This window comes from Lepisma saccharinum, chromosome 7, assembly GCF_977018435.1.
Source record: "Lepisma saccharinum chromosome 7, izLepSacc3.1, whole genome shotgun sequence".
Lineage (NCBI taxonomy): Eukaryota > Metazoa > Arthropoda > Insecta > Zygentoma > Lepismatidae > Lepisma > Lepisma saccharinum.
This window is the reverse complement of record NC_139235.1, coordinates 93,519,418-93,541,547: the sequence shown is the minus strand read 5'-3', so window position 1 is coordinate 93,541,547 and position 22,130 is coordinate 93,519,418. Positions and strand designations below refer to the sequence as shown.

The window sequence follows — 22,130 nt, the reverse complement described above, 5'->3', positions numbered from 1 at the left end:
GTGCCATCCACCATATTCACCGGACCTTTCATTCCCTCGACAACCACCTCCGTGGAAGATCCTTCGCAAATGAGGGAGACCTGCGGAATGCAATCACGGACTTCTATGCATCCAAGCCCGCACCACCAGGGTATTGTGCAGCTGCAGGAACGTTGCCAAAAGGTGTTGGATGCTGATGGAGATTACTTCGAAACCTAAAGGTACGTACTGTCCACTGTATTACTCTTTGTTTATCACTGCTCTAGAACGGCAAGAACATTTTTGGTTACCTTGTACATACACCTTGCAACCCTGAAATGTAGGTACAGAAGAACGTGTATCAATTGTTATGTTTTCTGTGCCTTAGGTGGTTGCTGTTTGTTGCGAACGGCATTCCAGATTGTGTCTACTTATGCTGACGTCGTGTGTGTGTTTTCAAAATGCCATATTCTACACAGGAAAGAGTGTTTATTGTTGAAGAATATATCCGAACATCGTCATATTCTGGCGTAAGAGAAGCATTTAGTGCCAAGTCTCCGACTACTCCCTCTCCAGATAAGTCGTCAATTTTTCGTCTTGTGCAAACGTTTCACCAAACTGGGTCAGTGCATGACAGGCAACGTTCAGGGTGCCCTTCTGTGTTAGGAGCTGATGTTCTGCAGCATGTTGAACAAAGAATGGTGACATCGCCACAAAAGTTTGTTCGGAAGCTCACCTCAGAATTGGACTTATGCAAGTCAACTGCTTTGAAGGCTATACGGAAATTGAAATTTTACCCGTATAGAGTTCGTGTTGTTCATGAATTGAAAGTGGTTAATGTCCCGGCACGGTTGCGTTACTGTCATTGGTTTCAATCATTCGTTCGACAAAATGGTGTTAATGTACTGATTTTTTTTTTTTAAGCGATTAAGCCTGGTTTCAATTGGATGGGTATGTCAACGGCCAAAATTACAGGCATTGGGCAACAGAAAACCCACATCAGTTGCATGAACTACCCTTGCACTCTCCGAAAATCGCGTCGTATTTTGGGACCATTATTCTTTGAGACACAGTGGATACCACTGTGTACGGGGATCACATAATGCAATTTGTTGCTCTCCTGGAAGAAGACAAATGTGATGCTTGGCTACAACAAGATGGAGCAACTTGCCATACATTTGATGAATCTGTTCGTATGCTGAGAGAATTTTTTCGTGATCGTCTAATATCCAAGGATTTATGGTTCAGTCACTTGCCCGATTTAACATCTACAGATTTTTTTCTGTGGGGTTACTTAAAGGGGACAGTATGCCAAACGAGACTCAGAACATTGGAGGAGCTGAAATGAAACATTACACAGGAAATTGATAATATCTGTGCTGCAACCCTCAGGAAGGTATCAGAGAACATGATCAAGCGAACCAACTTATGTATCCAAGAAAATGGTGGAACATTTGCTTTAATTTGTAGGGATACCCACATTTCAGGGTTGCAAGGTGTATGTAATTTATTGCATATGTTCGAGAATAACCAACTTTCTCCTTTGTCATTAAAAGTGCCTGAGGTGAAACAAGTCTGTTAGTGACGACAGCAACGGTGTTGACAGTGTCCCTCGTAATTTTGTGAAAAGATCGATCTTTGGAACAGCCCATTTATTCCCTTGTGTAATGTTTTTGAAACTTCGTCAAAGATCTTTTTCTGTTAAATTCAATAGATGGCCATCCAAATTGTTCGTTGGTATTGCGAAATGTTGCAATAATTTACCTCAGTGAGTTCTGTGCATCAATACACACGATTTGGTAAAAAAAAATTCCACCTTTGGCAACACTTTGCTTATTTGTTATTAAAACATGCATGTTCTTACGTATGTTTGTCTCTCTAAATTTTCCCAATATACAGAAAAGACATTCTCTTGGCGGAAAACGTTTCTTCTCATTCCGTTATACGGTCGTAAACACCGGGTTGCGTGACTTTTCGGACACACTGTATTTTGTGTGGTTTAAGAAAGGTGAGTGTAGGTCTCCAATTTTTAGATGATGATAACAGCAGCATATTTAGAGATTTTTAAGCTAAAATTCACATCACAACAAGTAACACTGTTAAGCCTTCTTTCCATGTTAATAAAACATTAAAATACTGACCAGGCAAAGATTTATAGCATAAAAAATATATACACTAAAAACGTAACGTTTCCACCCTCTAACAAGGTGAATGTGAAATTTTTGCCTTGTATTTTAATGTTTTATCACAACTAGATACACCCCGGGAATGATTTTGTTTTGCATTTACATTTGTCCAATGCATTTCAAGATGGTGGATGGAAAATTGATTTTTCATATTCTGAGGTTGCTCCAAATTCTGATGCCACTTTCAAATATCTGCCTAAACTACATTTTTGGAGATTAAGAAAAGAGACAAGCCCCTATCACACGGTACTGGATTTCTAGTAGGAATGCTCTAGTTGGTGCTGAACTGACTTTCTAGGTAGAAATCATGGCCACCTGGCTGACTGGTTTGGAGGAATAGGACATGTTCTAATTGCTACTAGCTTTCGTCGACTGGATTCTCTGGAACAGCCAATCAGAGCAAAGTTTGGCCATGTGAAGATAATCTGAGAGTAAGGAGCAATTGTCTGTGGTTTCCGAGTGCTGGCTGTAGTTTCTTCGTTTCTCGATAAAAAAAAAAAAAGTAGAGATATGACGTGCATGCATTCGTGTTCAGTTCATTAATATTTAGGTATTTATGCAAAGCAATGATATGTGTATGCGACAAATATGATTAACTGAAAATGAAAATCCTCATTATAAGTGTATCAATAAATGTTTGACTACTACTTTTTTTTTTGGTGAATGAATGCTGCGAATCTCAGGAATGAATAATGCAAACCAGAGTTAAAAATTGTTCTGTACGCATTGATTACCATTTTTTTTTCGAGCCAATCTCTAGTTCATAATTTTCCTTTTTTAATAAAAGCACACAGCAGTAATTCTCCTACAACATTCTTCAAATTGCTTGTCCACGTCCACCTTTAAGCTGGCTAGCATAAATGCTATGTAAATGCTTCCAAAAATCTTGTAACAGATAGTACAGTTTTACACCAAAGCATTTCATGGATCATTTCGGTTAGCTGTTCCAATTACAATGTATAATACATACAGCACGAAAGGCACGTCGAGTTACACCGTCTATGGTGAGTGAGCGGTGTTTACATCACCATCTGGGAACAAAGTTTGCACCATGGGATGCAGCTGGTCACTCAAAATGGTTACGTAGTCCCTGGCATGCAGGGTGATGATGGATCCGGCAGAATACCAGGAGATGGCTGCCCAAATCATCACTGAACCACCGCCATGCTTCACTCTCGGTAACAGACAGTCTGTATTGTACGCTTGTGCTGGCATTCTCCACACGTACACTCGGCCAGCAGTTGGAAACAATGTAAAAGATGACTCATCCGACCAGATTACAGTCTTCCACTGCTCCATTGTCCAGTTTTTATGGGCGTTGCACCACTGTCTCTGTCTACAGCATGGTCAACAGTCACGAGTGGTTTGGGATTTGCAGATCTGCCATGAATACCCTGCGTGTGGAGTTCTCTTCTGACTGTTTTGACGCTAACAGGGTTTGTATGCACTGTATTCAGCTCAGCAGTGACTTTTGGAGCCGTGGTGATCTTCTGCTTGGTCACAAACATACCCAATGTGCATCTGTCTCTGTCACCCAACACACAATTGCATCCACGCTGGTGCGGTTTTTCCGGAAGTCTCGTAGGCAGTCATGATCTTCGAGACTGTGCCTCTTGATACACCAAACATTTCCGGTACTTTCGTCACGCAAGCTCCCACCATACGCGCACCCACAATTGGCCTTCTTTGAAACTGTCAGCTCAGACATGATTCACGATAACCTGCACGGACCGGTCGCTGAACTGTAACTGGCCCATCTGTCAGGTTGGCCAGGGTGTATACCTCGCAGGAAGTGCCAGTGATCACAGTGCAACCGTCCATTCAGACGCAAATCGTGTTTGAAATGGCTACCTGTTTTATACCAGGTGTTTCCATATTTTTGTCCATCCCCTGTATTTATGCTTGAAACATCCAGAAAAATAATGGGAAAAAACAACAGTGAACAAACTGTATTGAAGCAGATTTAAAAGTCGGCTCTCTTGTGTTGTATAGTAGAGAGCGAGCCTAAAAGAAATAGACAGTTTCAAAGTTTTACAGAAACAAGAATTTTAGTAACATGGTTGGAAGTGTGTCCTGACGACGTTTACATGGCTAAGTCACAAATGTTCTATGTGTGACCCTTTTGTAAGAAGACAGATATCAATGCGATATCCCAGGACTTTTCCCCTTACACAGACGAGCAGTTTCGTCAAATTCCGTGCTCCAATCGTAGATGGATACCTTGTTGGTGGCTGTTTGCCATACAGTGTTCTGTACAACAGTAACAGAATTTATTTTTGCAAATTTATGCACACAGAAAGCCTTTGCTATCTGGCTAGCGGCAATATTGCTCAACTGACATCAAGGTAGGGCGACTATACGTCCTGTTTTGACTGGGACAGGCCCATTTCAGAGGCATGTCCCGGTCGTCCTGTCAGTATTTTCAAAATCCTACTATTTGTCACTTTTTATAAAAGTGTAGAAGTTAACTTAAAAACCAAATATAAATTTGAGACCCACCCATTTTTTTTTTAGATGGAATTTTTGAACTAGCGTCATGGCAACACCGTGGCAAACCACCTGGACTGCATTTCGAGCACTTCATATGAATTCACAATGTTCCATTGTCATCAAAAATGTTCGTGAAGACAGCAGCTTACTGCTTAAGTTATCTCACAATGAGGGTTGTATTGTTATGTGTGTTCCATAATTTGCAGACCAGTACATAAACTTGTAGTTTCAATACAAAAAGAATTTAAATTCCTGCATCTTGACACACATTTAAAAGACAAATACTGAAGCGTTGATGGAGTAACATCGAAGATTTATCAAAAGAAATTAGATCAAGATTATAATAATTAATACATTTTGACTACGGGAGATCATATTTCATTTATATTTTATGAAGTAACATTTATATGATTCATACTTAAATAATAACAATAATTTTAAAACACGGCCTAACCGATTTTTCACGAGGGTGGGAGGTAAACAGACCTCTTTGAGATGTTCCATTTTGGGAGTCAAGATAATATGGTCAGCCTACACTAAGGATGCTGATATCACGAAAAAAATGAAAAGCTGAGGTCATAAACTTGAAGACTTTCTCTACGAAACGGTACTACCATATTTACTCATGTATAATGCACTTTTTTTTCAAAATTTTTGTGCCCAAATTCTGTGGTGCGTATTATGCACGGAATAATTTTTTCATGTTTACGGAACCCCTATCATTGTAAAGCTTGAATTCTGTAGTTTCTGAATATGGCAACAGTATTCCATTCAAGATGGCGACACTAATGTGCAAAGCAGTTGAAATAAGCTCATCACAAAATGAAGGAACGTTCTGATTTTTGTGGTACTTTGGATAAAAGAAAATAATAATTAAAATGTATTACTAGCCACATAATATCACATATATGGAGTGTGTAAATGCCTTAATGAAAGAAACCTTGTTCTGCTAACTGCTAGTTTAAGGGTCCTGAATGTGCCCCTTATAAATGTTACATCAGTCATTGAAAAAGTATATATTTTAAAGGGTTTTTATTAGAAAAAAGTAAAGAGAAAATGAGCAAAACCATGTAAAAAATTTTAAAAGACCATTTTCCACGATTTTTCACTTTGCTATGTAATGTTCTGCAAGACAAGGAAAGCAGGCAGAATTCGAGCATGCACCTCCCATCACATGGGATGTGTATCAACGATATTTGTTGGGCGAGAAATAACAGAAAATAACTTCCTGAGCACTGCAAATCCATAATGTAATTTGCCTTTCTACTATTACAGAATAAATAAGGTGGTTAAAGAGAGAAAGCTTCGGGATGCTAAACCCTGTGGAGGGAGAGGGGGCAGGTGGCTTGGGTTGGTGACTTACTGTTTACACAAGAGGATATTCTCCTCTTGGTCCACATAGCAACAGGTGACTCATTGAATAGGTATGATGTCACTAGCTCTTGATTGGCATAGCTTTACGACTCGACAAGAAAGCAATTTCATGAACCTGGATTATACTGCACACTTTACACAAGATAAATTTTTTTGTCGCTTTTCCCCATCAAAAACCAGTGTGCATTATACACGGGTAAAAATGGTAACTGCTTCCTGAAAAAAAAAAAAATGTTTTTGATTTGTAGTGTTTAATCTATTTCTTTCAGATACACCCTGTATTTTTTGGGTTATTTAATGGCCTGTGGCCGTTTATAAGGAAATAAATGAGAAAAAAATGTGTTTGTAGCTATAGCATAATTCTTTCCAACATAGGCACCACAATGCATGTACAACGTAATTTATTTCATAAATTAAAGTACACAGTGGAATATTCGCTAATATTTACTAAAAATGTGCTGCATCTTGGAAAAAAAACAACTTTATTTTGTCACAGGAAGGGTATATACTTCTAAAAATGGCAGAACTAACTGGTCATTAGAGAACATGCTTAAATTTGATTATTGTTGCAGAGGAAAGAGGTTAGCAAAGCTGTTTGATAAAATTAAAAGTCTCACTGTAAGAAAGTTATATTATAACCAGTCCTATTTTTCTGGGAAGAAAGGTTCCAGCATTATTCAAGTTCATTTCTTGTGTTACTGTTTTGGCTTGTTATTGTGTTCATCATAAGAACTACTCAAAAATATATTGTTGATAAAATATCATGCATCCAAGTATACCCACATACCTATACATTTCTCTTGTTAAAATGTTAAGTTTTATTCTCACCTATAATAAGGTGCCAGTGTGGAGTACTGTTATGTACTGCCAGAAAAAAAAAAAATGCTGGTTACAACATATTTTGGACCACCTCTGTAGTAGATTGTTGCATGCACCGAAATATATCCCTCTCCTCAGGGAATGCAACCCTGGAAACTGATCACAAAACAAGAGCATTAACTATTACACCGTTCAGAAAGAGTAGAATCAAATTGTTGGCCCATCTTACATCATAGTTTAATCATCTGAAACGTGTGTCAGTATGAACGTAATACAAGACTTTTCTATTCACATTCAACAGTAATTATGCATTGTTGAAGCTCCTTACAGTAGCTAAGAAACTACATCTGAACACTGCTAGTCTGACAGAGACTTTGACATAAGGCAAAAGTTCTTCAATACGTTTCAAGCCCAGGCCAACTTCAGATTTCCAGACATGTTGGCAGCTGTGGGACAGTAGGTAAGTGTTTTATATTCAACGTAACGGTTGATATTTGTATCGTTCCTCTTGATAACTAAACTTCACCAATATCAACAGTTGTGTAAGTTTGTGTGTATCCAATGTGATTGGATAGCTCTCATCCAGTAAAAGGCAGAACTCATACCCTTTCTGTATCGGGATAAGGTTCATTCCAGACAAAATTTTTAGATTCAGTCATGTTTGTTTTTGATGAATCACGAGCACTACAAATTGTAAAACAATTTGCAAAAATTGCAATGCACACCAGGGGTCCTGCTTCGGTTTCATCCAAGCAAAACTGCCCATATGTAGAACACTGGCTCAACTGCTACATTCTGATTGGTGTACAATGAGTGCTCACTGCCATGCACAGAAAGTGCTGTGTGTTAGATAAGGGATTTTCTTTTATGGGGGAAATTCTAGTATAAAGAGTTGTGGGACATAGTATAATTTGTTTATTGAAAGTAACATAATAGTGGAAGATGTTATTAGAATGCATATGAATAAGTATGTTAATTAGGTGTCTTCTGATGTTATTCTCAGGATGATTCACGATATGTAATTAATTGATGAAAAGGCCATAATTTTGCGTAAGGAAGTTTGGTTTAATCCCCCACTGCTCCAATAATTGCTGATACTCCAATTCTAATAATTAAAATTATATTTAAATTATTAATTAAGCTAAGTTGTTGATGGAGCAATTTTTTGAATGGTTGTTATTATTAAACCATTGATCCATGTTATTCCTTCTATGACTTCTAATATATGATATTTTACAATAAGCATAAACACATGATAATCTTAAGTGTTTTATTTGTATTTTTTTTTATTTCCTGTTGATTTTCTCCCACTTATGGTTAATAGTGATGCCTAAGTTGAGATTTGAATCCAGGAACTTCAGTGGCGATATCTAAAGTGGATACTACGCCACCAAACTGGCTTGTTTATATTATTTATGCTATATATGTGCAAAGGTATTCAAGATGTCCATAAAAGAGGCAAACCATGTGACCAACAGCTCTTTTGAGTTGTAATTACAATAATCCCAGAGATTTAACCATCCAACTGCAGGGAAATGTAGGTGTGCAATGAAATAAGTCTTAATAGCCAGTGTGTAGGTATATAATGCAAGACCACTAACAGTTCTTCCCTTTGGGCCTGCGAAGTAATTTCTTAAGCTTGTAGGTTAGGTTAACCAATAGGTATTTAGAGTGCTTTATGCAATTTTTATTAACTTAGATTTATGTATGTTAGTATATGCAGGCTCAAAAGGAAGAATTATTTCATGTATTACAAGAGGTCGCTGTGGACATGAAAGCGAGATCTTGTTATACACAGGTGAAATCAACATGTTATGTTGCAGTTGGTTCTCTGGCACAAGGCTGTAAGGTACGAATGTCCTTGCATCCCGCTTCCAAATGAAAAAAAGAAGCCCTCACAGATGGTAGACAGACGTTGCTGGTGTTGTGAGGCTTTGAACAAACATCTACTTACTTACATGAAATTTAGAAGTTTTCACACTTACGCCGTACCCTTTTTTGAATGAAGACAGTGGATCTTCGAAATTAATAGGATTGAACCATTAAATTGTGCAATACGGAAGTGCGAAATCTTCTAAATTTCACGTAAGTAATTTTAAACCGAGTTTACCGCAACCATCATGAAACATCTACTTGTACCAACCCTACAAAGCTCCATCTTTTCAGGACCTTATAAGATGTACATTGCCTGGGAAAAATCTGTAGAATTACGGAGAGCTGTTGCACTAGACAGGAAGGCATATGTCAGATATGCTACCTTCACGATCTCAAAATTCATAACACAAGGACGTCCACAGGAATGTCTCGAAATCAGAGAATCTAAACTTGGAGCAAGCTCTAGAGAAATTTGGAAATATTCCGGAGATCAAATGCACAATAGCTAACTTGGATGATGTAATAATTATAATAAAAGGTCATTCAAGAATAGAGTTGGAAAGAAGGTCCAGTGTAGCGATAAACTCTTTGTTTTGTGGCGAAATTGACCGTTGCCACCAAGAAGAGCCACTTTATAATCCTAAATGGTAATTTGAATGCTAATAAAACACGGCTCAGCCCTAATATATATACATAAATAATGACAATTACTTTAACTTTGGATGACATGAATATTAGCAAAATACCACCAGTTCAGTTTAAGATGTATGACTTCATATTATTTTTTAAAAAAAAAAATCCAGCAAGAGGCAAAGATTATCCAAACATGTTAGTACTATCACCAGGCTACCCTCAAAGCATTAAAATATATAATTTTTACGATAGTTTGAAGCCATACTTTACATTTCTCGTGGCTGTTCCTTTAGGTTATGGACGGTACAACATCTAAGTGGTCAGGAAGTGGAGTAAAACAATAATTCATTCATTCTTAGGCAGACTTTAATTATTTTTTTCAGCTGTCTTCACATTGCAAAACAGAAGAAATGTGTACACATTTACAAGAATTCTTTCCCTTTAATTTCCTAATCTAGATTATAGCATGTTTATTGACACTGTATTCTCTAGCATATTTTTGTCTGTTGTTAAGCTAAACATCAAACAATTAAATTTCTCTTCACTTGCTGAAAACTAGAACAGTGGAGGGGGCAGAGATAAAATAGCAATCGGAAAACAAGCAAACAGGACATTACATAAATGAGTGCAGACATCCTGTTCAACTTTTCCCTTACAAAAAGCACTTCCACGTGTTCCACATTACTGTTAAAGAAGGACAAACTATGTACAACAGAGTTGATTCAAAAATGTCCACGATAATTCACCCCTTTACCATCTTCCTTTGTACACTTCTAGTAGCTGAACTCAATTCAGATACTCCCACGGCATTTTTTTTCCAAAACGACATGTTTGCGCTCAAAATTAAATCAACAATCCATTTTCTATCGAATACATATCTATAAAGTAATAACCTGTTAGAAACAAGTAAAACATTCAATTCCTATACTGGGAAAAACAGAAAAAATACCACTTGATAAGACTATGATACACATTGCACAAATTGATGTACATTTTAACATTGTGGAAAGTGTATGTCTTGACACAACTGAAATATGTTGTGTGGTTTCGATCTCATTCACGCTACGTCAATTTGATCTTTTATAAACTATTTACATAGAGCAAGTTCTCTTTTAATGGCCACATGTACACATAATGTACATGCAATACACAATTACAATTTGACAAAATAAAAGACATCTAGAAGCCTGAAAGGACTTGGAGGGGGGGAAACAAATCCACCCCCTCTTTAAATAAATACAAGAATTTCAAGCATTTGTGTGCCTGCTGCTTTAGAATTCATTTCAGGTTTACAAAAACCTAACAACTCTAACACAAGGCAGTGCAGTGTGACACTTGTTAAAAACGAAATACCACGAAGAGATGAAAAATGATGTGTATTGCGAGGCCATTATAATAAAAGATTTGACAGTGTAGACAAGAACACCTTACATGCTGAATTAAAAGAGAAAAGTATTTTGAAGTGTGTCTAACTTTCTTGATATAATATTATGTACACAAAGGAGAACACAGTTTTTTGTTGAAACTCTTAAAATTATGCTCATGTTTTCATAATTATATAATAACAGTAACTCGACATGCATTGTATTTCAAAATAATGTACGGAAAGGATGGTTGCAGTTTTACAATGTTCTTAATTGCCTTTGGTAAAATTCATCCAATCAAGGTGGAATTGAGTAAATTTTGAAGAGAAAGCAACTGGAAAGTGCTTTTGCATTGAACTACATTTGCAAAACAAATGAACAATGAAATATAATATTCTGGGAGATCACGCCATTTTCACTGAAAAGTGAGAATGTTATTTCTCAAAATATTATGTACATTCATGATCAATTAATCACTAAATATAAACATTGCTCATAAAGCAGAGGTACTGCAAATGCAATCTCAATTAAACATAGTAAATGATTACGGAAATTCAACAGCTTCTGGGACAAATGTTCCTCTTCTAGAAAACGGACAGGATTCATGAAGTTAAAATTGTCTCAATTGGCTTTTGTAATTAAAGTAAAAGGCTATTTATTAATCTAATTTTAAACACGTCCAATCTTTTTTCAGAAACAGAAACGTGCACTGAAGGGTTCTTGCTGAAGTTTACTAGATTTACTCACTTGTAAATAACCCAGGTAACATCGGCTATTTCGAGGAGATCTATATGAACAGAGCTTCTTACATGCTTTTGAATCCCTGGTTCCTTCATACACTCAAGCATGTGTGCACGTGCAACAATTGGAATGTTTTTATGCAACAATGTTAAACGAGGTACACCATGTGCAACTTCACAAAGGGGGAAGGGGAGGAAACACGTTCTTTTTCTATGTACAAGGGAGTCTCCCGTGCACTGTTCACTCGATACTTTCTCGCATGATTGAACTGCAACGGATAGCAGAACGCAGTTCAAAATGGACGCATCTTCTTTGGCACACTCTGCAAGCCGGAGAACGCTCCGCCGGCTGCTAGAAAAGTTTCCCCCTCAAAATTTGCATTACTTCATTTGGACATCTATGCTGGCGTAAAATGCACTATTTACCTCCTCAAGGAACAACATGCTCCTTGTTAAGTCTTAAGAAATATTATATCTGGACAACGACACTAGGCTTGGTAAGCATATTTATGTGCTTGGGCTGTGGGTAGACATTGTCATGTTCCGAGAGGAATTCTCTCTTTTTTGTCATACAAACTGCAGTATGTATGAATATATGTATATATAGTATGTAGCTGCATTTGCATGCATATATATCAAGATCAACTTCCTGAAAGACTGGCTGAATATATTAAACCTATATGTTATCATAATACCTAAAAGAACTATATACAAGAATCCCTTCCCCTACAGCTGCTTTCATATTTAAATTGGAATTTGATTTCTTACTCTAAACGTTAAAAGTAATGGTTTTTAACATTCATGTAGTTAAGCCACTCCATATAAATTCATTTCGAATTAGATGTTGCATTATGCACATGCATGGGATTCATATTTACACATTGAAATGTGACTTCTACATGTATAACCTTCGAGGACACCAGCTGGTAGGGAAAGGGAGTTACTAATTTCAAACTTTGGGACAAAAAACAAGCAAATAACTAGCAGTGGCTGGCAAGCCACGGCTTCAGCAGAACACACCACGATTATGCATTCACATAATTTCACATTGCACTTTCCTTACGTACACACATATCTTCACAACCACCTTTCACACAGTAATTTACCAAGGTAACAATATCCTCTGACTTTCATGCACTAGAATGTAGCCACTTGGTCTGCCATATTATGTTGTGACTCCAACATTTTTTTTTCTTTAATGTAAAATAAAAGTGCTTATACAATTGCCCCTTCATAATATACACCCCCACAAAAAAAAAAGATATACATTCTAATACCTGTAACAAAAAAAATATATCTACATTTATTTGAGTTAAACCAAACAATAAATAAATATCACTGAGAACTCGACAAATATAATTTCACATCTGTTAAAAAAAAAAAAAAATCAGTATTTGTATTCCATACAGTTAATGCATACTTATAATAATAGTAATAAAAAGATGTCAAAATTAAAGACCAGGCTTCACATATGCCTCTCGACTAGGTGTGAATGGCAGGGAGCGGTGCATCTTTTGGTTCGTATATATTTCGACCATGATGGCAACTATTTCTTGAAGATTTGTTCGGGAAACAAAAAAAAAGAAGAAGAAAATAAAGCATCTTTTTGAATAACCCCTGCCATTATTCAAGCTGCAGGTGTGGAACATAATTCCTCTTGAAAGCAAGTCACTATACAGAAGAAGATGAGGATGCAGTCGTGTTCCTCCACCTCCCGAATCCATGAGCGTGCTCTACGCAGCTTCAAGACATCCTAATTATGCTTTGCAGTTAAGTTCATAAACTGCCTGTGTTTTGTTACTTTTTTGCCCCACAAGATGGTGTGCACTATCCAGCCATGGTTTGCACCACTTAATGCATTCTCTTTGAAACACATGGAGAAAAAACTTCTGACAAGCAAATAAAGTTTACTTTATAAATTAGGGGACACAGTAACACTGTAATTCTTAATGCTAAGCTGCAAGTCCTTCCTCCAGGCAACAATGCTTTTTTTAACGACATTCCCATACTTTCACAGTTTGGTCAACACTGCCTGAAATGACGAATGGATGAGTCTTGTGGAAATCTGAAATGAAACAAAGAATCAGCATTGTTTCTATGAGGGCAGAAATAGTGGAATGATATATATAATTAACTTCATCTGCAAGAGATAGGAACCTCTGATATTATTTTTTGCTGAAGTCAGATTTTCAAGTACTCACAGCTGAGTCAAAACTGATGTTTTGTTACCCAAAGTGAAATTTGATACAATAATACAGGGTGAAAAAGATGCAGGCAGTGGAGATGAAATTTTTAAGGAGTGTATTGGGAGTGGTGAAGCTTCAGGACAGGATGAGATGATTCGGACACATGAAGAGGATGGATGCAGAAATACTGCCAGTAAGAGCTTACAATGCACAAGGATTGGGAATAAGGCCAAGGGGGAGACCAAGATGTCAGTGGAAAGGGCAGATAGCAGAGAGTGTTAGGAGAAGAGGACAAGATTGGAACAATATGGAAAGAGAGGAGTGGTGGAAGACCAGGAAAAAATGTCAACGGACGATGATCATGAATACAGGGTGGAGCATTTTTGGATACCTAGTTTTGAGTTGGAAACACTGCGACCAGAGTAGTAGGGGGAGAAGGAAGACTTATGCTGAGTACTTTGTGACCTGGGATTTCATTAGCCATGGAGCACTGGCTCGTGCGGTAACGTATATTTTGTGCACAAAAGTTTACTGAAACCAAATCAATGGTATCAGTTCAGTGCTCATTTAGGAGGGAGTTTAGGAATCAAAGCAACTGCAGACCAGTTCCTTCATGAAAGACAATTAGTGAAAGGGACGAACAAGGATGATGAGAAGCCCAGGAAACACCGACTGGGCTAGAGTTGCTATGGTTCGCAGCCCTTATGGTTCCTAGCCATAAGTGAACGATGCACTGATATGATTGATTTGGTGTCAATAAACTTGACTGCACAAAATTGTTACACAGTGCTTCAAATTCAAAACTAGGTAGCCAAAACTACTGGTGCTATTTTAAGCTGAACACACCATTAAAAGTCCTGTCCCAGGCTATATTAGTCTCTCAAATGACCGATGGTCACCAAAGAACAAAATGCTATGTATGTACTTCTGTCTTTGAAAACTGACTCCTGTCAGTGTGGGTGAATGCCATATCACTGAACGATGTTTATAGCTTTTCCTTGCTGAAATATTACATACTACCTTCACTTTAAACAGAAAATATGTAATTTTTGCAGTACTTTTTGCGAAATATGTGCAAAATATAATTAAAAATGAAACACAAATTTCAAGTTATTCTATGGCTTGATTTAATTGGTTTATTTTACTTCACATTTCTGCCACTTTTGGCTAATTGCAAAGACAAGGATGAGTGATGATATGATGAACACACAAAGAACATCCACGCCCAGGCTGGGATTTGAACCTGGGGCCTCTAGCATCATACCACAGTGTGTCCATGGCTTGGTGTGCATGAAAAATGTAATTTCCACAATAATTTTATCCACCGATAAGTAGGGGTGTGCAGAATCCCAAAACGTCTGAACCTGGATCGGGAAAAAAATTTCCCATTCCGATCCAGACTTTGGGAATGACTTCCCAACTTTTCGGGATCCCAAGCAGTCGGGAAATACCGAATGGTCATTTTAAAAAGTTGTTAATTCTCGACATTTTACGCATTGCAAGTGTCTGGAACTTATCGGAAATTGTTTGTATTTATTCCAGAAATGCAAAAATTATCACAAGTTGAAAATGACTTGTAAAATTCAAAATTTTCAGAGCTTAGGGAAATTTCGAATATTTCCAGTCCCCAAAATTTCCCGACTGTCGGGAAATGACAAATTTTTCCCATCCTGAATGTCACGATTAAAAAAATTTCCCATCCCGACCAAAAAAAATTCTGTACCGCACACACCTACCGAGAAGAGCTTCTAGACAGTGATCGATGCTTTAGAATTTGCGAAAAATGTTGTACCAATTACTTCATACACAACAAAATCGGCTCCGATCCTGTTTTAAAACTGTTTCCAGCTACTCACCTAATGAAGTACAAAAATGTTGGTGGGCTTCTAATGTTTTCATGCAGCGCTTGTTACGAGTGTCCCACACACGTAGCGTTTTATCATCACTGGCACTGACAATGTACTTGCCACCTGGGTGGAACATCACTCCACGGACCCAGTTATCATGGCCAATTAGAGTGAAGAGACAGAGACCAGTTCCTACGTCCCACACCTGCAAAGAGAAATCGGGCTTCATTCAAAGCAAACACAGTTACTCCTCACCAACCACTACCGGCCGATTGTTCTGTTCTGCAATGTGGAATATATTCTACTTCTTATGAAATTCTATACGTAAATATTTTAATGCAAACTTATGGCTAGATGGATGTGGTATAATTGCAATAGGGACATTCCACGAAAAGTAGTCCTACTCCATGTAAACAACAAAATGAATTAATTTGGAAATTATTATTCTTTTTAATTGCATTAAGGTTTAGATGTTTGTGAATGCATATAATTTACAATTTTCACCAATAAAAGTTACTAGCATCTGCAGCCTATATATTTCCAAGACAAATAAAGTCAAAATTTGCTACATTTTTAAAGCGTCACACACGTAACACACTTTTGTTAATGCCTTTCATGCATTCCGCCTATGCCATCATACTCAAGCTTTTTTCATTTTGTTAGCAGACACCATAAAGTACTTCATAATTATATGAAATTAGTTCATTATGAACATTTTAATTCTATCTCATGTCTAGAACATTAAATTTTGCATGTAAAATATCACTCACGTAACGTTTGAATGTCCCAATACATACTTATGTATTAAAAATTATGAATATTCTGAAAATGGCCTTTAGTGATTGGTATTGGTGGAAATCAGTAAGTTTTGGCATCAATTTTAAGTTATATCGGTTCAACACTAGAAAAAGCTATTTCCACAAGTTTAGCACTATCACTATAAATACCAATACATAAATGTAGAACTTGAAATAATAATAATAATGTAAACTGGGAGGCAACCAAAGCATGGCTCTACTGAGTAAATATTCAAGGTGGCCACTCTAGGACCATGATAAAATTCAAGCATAAATCCTGTTTTTCAAGGCGAACTTTCAAAAATTCAAGGCTACAAACAGATGTTTACTTTATTTCAACTTTATGTATTACAGCTTCTCACCACCCCTATATATCAAAATATAAAATATCTGTGTGATTCCAATGTATCCAAAACTTCTAATTCAATTCAATTAAACAGCATATATATATATTTAAAATATTTAATTTAAGGTTCAGAGGTTACATTTGCCATTTCATATACTCAAGACTCGAAACACATCTATAAATAACGGGTGGCAGAAAAAGAATGCATGTTTTTGGAATAAGTGTAACATTGTTCATTTTCAAGATACAAAAGTTTTATTAACACCCAAACAGTCGGTAAGAAATGCAGTTTGGATAGGTATACAGTGATGATTTAAGTATGGAAGATGATGTTGGAAAGATGGCATCATTGTTGCTGTACACACAACCAGAGCCTCTGTTTGTGTCTTCAAAATCAACGACGTTACACTTATTCCAAAAACATGTTTTCTTTTTGCACCAGCCTGTACAAGTGACAAATGTGATGGGATATACAGTGAAACCCACATTATACATTCAAGCTTGGCAGTCCCAACATAGCAAAATGTAAAATCCCCCCCCCCCCCATTTTACATTTTCCCCGCATCTCCAGTTTCTGCAGCTTGGTCCTCAGAAAAACATAAAATCGAGGTTCCACTGTAATACGAAAAAATGGTTAATTGTATAAGAATTTCCAACTCAAATTTAGTAACTAATGAACTTCAAGATATCCTGCAATAATCTTTCATCTGTCAGATTTATTGTTCTGCAAAGGACACAAAGTAAACAGATTGAGAGAATTCTGTTTTATTTTCGATGCAGCTCTCCATTTTTTCCTTGATAATAAAAGCTAAACTGAAAAATTTCATCAGTGGGTTTAAGAATATGTATAAATTCAATGGGAACTGTATTAAAGAAAGTTGCAATTTTTCACACCTATAAAAAAAATTCATGCATAATTCCCAGAATTCATGCTGAGTAGCCACCATGATACTGCTCTATTTCGACCTCCTCTCTATATGGCTCTGGATGTATCAACAATGTTGAGTCTCAGCAAGCTGCACACACAGACATGAAATGATTTTTTTACAGGACAGATGGGAGTACTTACCTTGATGGTCTTGTCTCGTGAGCCAGAAGCAAGGAAGGGCCCGGCATGAGCCCCCTTCTTGTTGTCCGCCCCTGCAGCTTCATTGATGGCTGAGTGGGCACTCTCTGGGGCCCACGTGATGCACTCCACCACATGATCATGATCCCTCAGCTCAGCCTGCAATCAACAAAAAGTATAGTGAACATTTCATTATCATACTTAACTAGATAGATGAAACAACATATGGCATATACAGGGTGTACATAAAGATTGTTTGCAGGTTTTAATATTTAGCAAACAGGATATTTTAAATCTGTAAAGCTTCTCTGGATGGTAGGTTTTTCAGATGTAATGACGTAAATAAATAAAGGTAGAAGGCAAACTGCTTTTTTTTTTTTATAGAAAAGACTGTCTCTTGGGGGAAGTGAAATATTTTCATCCTCTCTCCCAAGAAGCGGAGCTAGAAGGGGAAAATAGGAAATTTTTACCAAAGTATTCATTTGGCGAGTCACTATAACCCAACCAAATTTAATTGCACTTGAATGAAGATGACGAGTTAAAATTTTACTTCCTGCAAAGTCTTTGCAAACACCAACACTATAACAAAACATTCATGTAATAAAAGTCAGAATGAACCATTAATTTTCTCACCTTTTATTTGTTCTGTAGCAAACGTAACTTTTTTTTAATGGAAATAATATCCAAGTTAAATCAACATTAGTTGGATATTTATAAATCAATTACAAAGAACAATTCATCGTCAACTGCCTTTTCTTTCGTGCAAACGTTTATATGAGAATGAAGAGAAGCTGTGGAATGGGATTCTCCATCTCAAACTTCTTGGATTAATAGGAATTGTAGCTTTCCTGGCCACGTTCAAGTACATACATTGGAAGCTAACTCCAATTTAACCTGGCTGGTAACCAGAGAACACCTGTTTGAATTCTTGGATTAAATTTAATTATTACTACATCTTACTTTTTCTATTTAAATAAATAACTAATGTCTAAACAATTGTAGAGTATTTCATAATAATAAGTTGCATACATAATATCACTTTCACACTGCAAGTATACTGACTATTTACAAATAAGTTTATTTTTGAAAATCTAGCAGTAATATTCACATTACAGATGTGATCATTATTTAAGGTTGGATGAATAAGGATCAATTCAGGAAATCATGATTTATCTCTTTCGATACCAGAACACAATGAGATGTTTTGTGCAAGCAACATAAGGGAATATGTTGAGCTACCCAGTTTTGTCAAAGGAATGCTGGCTGTCCAGCAGGCTCCGTGATCCTGCCGTGTTCTTTCACTGAATCTACAAGTGCAAAGACGTGAATCTCGAGTAAGTATTTTGCCCTATGGTGAGCTGAGCTTATTAAAATTTGAAACACATCATAAATAGAACAATATTTTTCACACTTTTGGCACACAGAAGTTTTCAAATGGGCACAATATCAACTAATCTGTAATGCAAAATAAATAAATATATACAGCTCAAGCCTATATCTTCAAAGTAGCTTGTGTAAAGCAACTTACAGAAGTTTTAATTATTAATATCAACAGGCAGAGAATATGCCAGTCCTTCAGAGTGATGAATTAGATGAATTTCCCCAGAAATTTCCATGAGAATTTTGTTTTTCAAATTCCTCGAGTTTCCCATGTGTGGGAATCCTGTATATATTTACTTAAGTTAAAATAAACACTCGTCAGGTAATGACATTTTGTAACCTTAACATATGCAGCACTTCAGTACTTGAAATTGAACTTGATAAATAATATATTACACTGCTGTTTACATTTACATAACTCAAGATAATACAATATAAAGGAAAAGATGGCAAAAAGAAAAATATCCAAATTTTAACCCATGGCTGGCTTCACGCTATGTTAATATTCTTGCAGTCATTTTGCCTGATGACTGAAGCAGTATAAATACTGCCAGAAAAAAAAGAGGTAAAAAATACACTTATATTTTAACAAATGTTTGCCACATACCTTGCATTCCTTCGTAGCAGTAACCCAAACCCTGACAGTCTGGTCATTGGAACAGGAAGCAATTAATGAACCATCATGGTTCACTCTGACCATTCGCACCCACTCACGATGGCCGGTGAATGTCTTCACACAATATCTGGAAGTAAAGAAAAGCTCTTGTAAATTTATTGGTGAATTTTCACTGAAGTTCGCAACAACACACAGACTTTTGCAATCTCCGCTTGATAAGAATAGCAACAATCGATATATTGTTCTGTAATTTGAATGCCATACCATCATATGTGTACTAAAGAACAAAAAAGACAGAACTGAAATATCGTAAGTAGTTTTCAAGAAATGGTATGATAATTGATTTCATGCCATGTTGGGAGCTATTCCAACCCTCCGCTAAAGGTTAACTTCCATTGCTTACAATAATAATATGCCTCTTCATGTATAATCTATACTGTCTCCCCGAACGTTCATGAAGAAATAAAAACAATGAGAATGTTCATGAATAAATAAAAACAATGAGAATGTTCATGAATAAATAAAAACAATGAGAATGTTCATGAATAAATAAAAACAATGAGAATGTTCATGAATAAATAAAAACAATGAGAATGTTCATGAATAAATAAAAACAATGAGAATGTTCATGAATAAATAAAAACAATGAGAATGTTCATGAATAAATAAAAACAATGAGAATGTTCATGAATAAATAAAAACAATCAGGAAGCATTAGTGGAAATCACTATCTGTCTCTTTTGACACCAGAACACACTTAGGTTTGTATGCTAGTTCTAGTCCCAACGTTATTTACTGCTTTGTGAATACCACATAATCTGTTATCTGCAGAACTTTTTATGTATATTTAACTTTTAGTGTACAGAGACTTGCGTGCCAGTAAAGCCATGTTGATCTGATGATGAACGATTTTCGTGTAACTTTTTTTGTTTTTTTGAGTTTTTAGGGGGAAATAAATTTCACCTTCATTTACAAGCCTATTATTTGAAAAGAAAAACTAAACCGATATAACTTTCTATGGAAAATAGTTCTGAATACTTGAAATGCCTAAATGTCCCACTTTTAGGTCCACTTTAGACGGAAGTATTTCCTGTAACATTTTCGTTAGCTCTTGTGACTAGAATGTATAATACGTACAGCACGAAAGGCTGCCAAGTTAAACCATCTATGGTGAGTGCAAGGTGTTCACGAATTGACAATACTAAAATATTCTTCCATACATGCACTGTATACATCATAAAGTATGTATGTAAGCAGAGCTATTGTCTTGTACCTAATATCGTTGTATAGGAAACGTTATTCCTCTTGGCTGAATAGTTAGCAGCTTTTAAAAAATGTTAATTTAAGTTACATGTCACGCTGAAACCATTACATCTGTACTCGTGACCTAGAGAGGTCACTTCTGATTGGTTTTGCTACAAAAATGCTACAGAAATAGGACGCATCCTATTCTTGAGTAATACCATGGCATCTGAAATGCTATAACATTTTTAACTTTACACGGTAGCATTTTGGTCATGGCATAAATGTTAAAAATGCTTTCGTCTAAAGCAGGCATTTAGAGACTATCATCTGCTACAGAATAACTTGTAAATATTTACACTTCCACTGTTAACAATATTGTTACGTTTCTTCCAGGGCTAAGCAGATACCAATGTCGACATTTTCGTCTTGGCCGATACCAGAGATATCAGTATCAGAATGTATCGGCAAGATTTAATTTACCAACAATGGGAGATACTTCTTCCATTGTTTTGATTGTTCACAATGCCCACAAAAAAGCTGCACAACACTTTCTCAAGAGATTAATCATTCTGTAAGTTATGCAAATATGAAGTTTCCATTAATTTTGTACAAAAAAAGTTAAAGTGCTTCCCTGTGCTATGCACCATGCCATGAAGGCATGTAGGGAGTGTGGGGTTAGGGCCACTGGCAGCAAGTGTATCATAATGGATATTGGTTCAAAGTGATACTGGCTCAGTCCTACTTTCTTCATGTTCAAACTATACTGTCTCCAAGTGAGGATCCCGAATGTCCATGAATAAATAAAAACAATCAGGAAGCATCAGTGGAAATCACTATCTGTCTCTTTAGACACCTGAACACACTGAAGTTTGTATGCAAGCAACACAGAGACACACATTTCTAGTTCTATTCACAACTTTAAGTTTCATCTCAATAGTCAAAAGAAATATATACCGGGTGATCAGTTTGAGATGTCAGGAAAGTAAATCTTTATACACAAGAGGTTAATGTACATATTTGTGAGCAGTTTCTTGTAATATAAACAGAATGGATGTAAGTTTCGAATGAGTGGAGGTTTAAAGACTTCAGCCACATGGCGGTGCTAACGTGCATGGTAACAAAGTTGGTGAACACGTCACAACAGCGCACACAGTATGTCGTATGGTATGTAAAATTTTCGAGTAATAATGCATGCTACTGCCGCCATG

General features: G+C 36.5%; 1 protein-coding gene across 1 annotated transcript in view; it reads right to left on the bottom strand.

Moving 5' to 3' along the window:
* Positions 1 to 9,683: 9,683 nt before the first annotated feature.
* Positions 9,684 to 22,130, bottom strand: part of Lis-1 (LisH and WD40 domain-containing Lis-1) — a 129,560-nt gene continuing 117,113 nt past the window's right edge. The window contains exons 7-10 of the mRNA XM_083125659.1: positions 19,669 to 19,804; positions 17,685 to 17,840; positions 15,482 to 15,677; positions 9,684 to 13,504 (exon numbers count right to left, since the gene is read on the bottom strand). Coding sequence (XP_082981785.1) covers positions 13,431 to 13,504; positions 15,482 to 15,677; positions 17,685 to 17,840; positions 19,669 to 19,804 — 562 coding nt within the window. The 3' untranslated portion in view covers positions 9,684 to 13,430. The remainder of the gene's footprint in view (positions 13,505 to 15,481; positions 15,678 to 17,684; positions 17,841 to 19,668; positions 19,805 to 22,130) is intronic.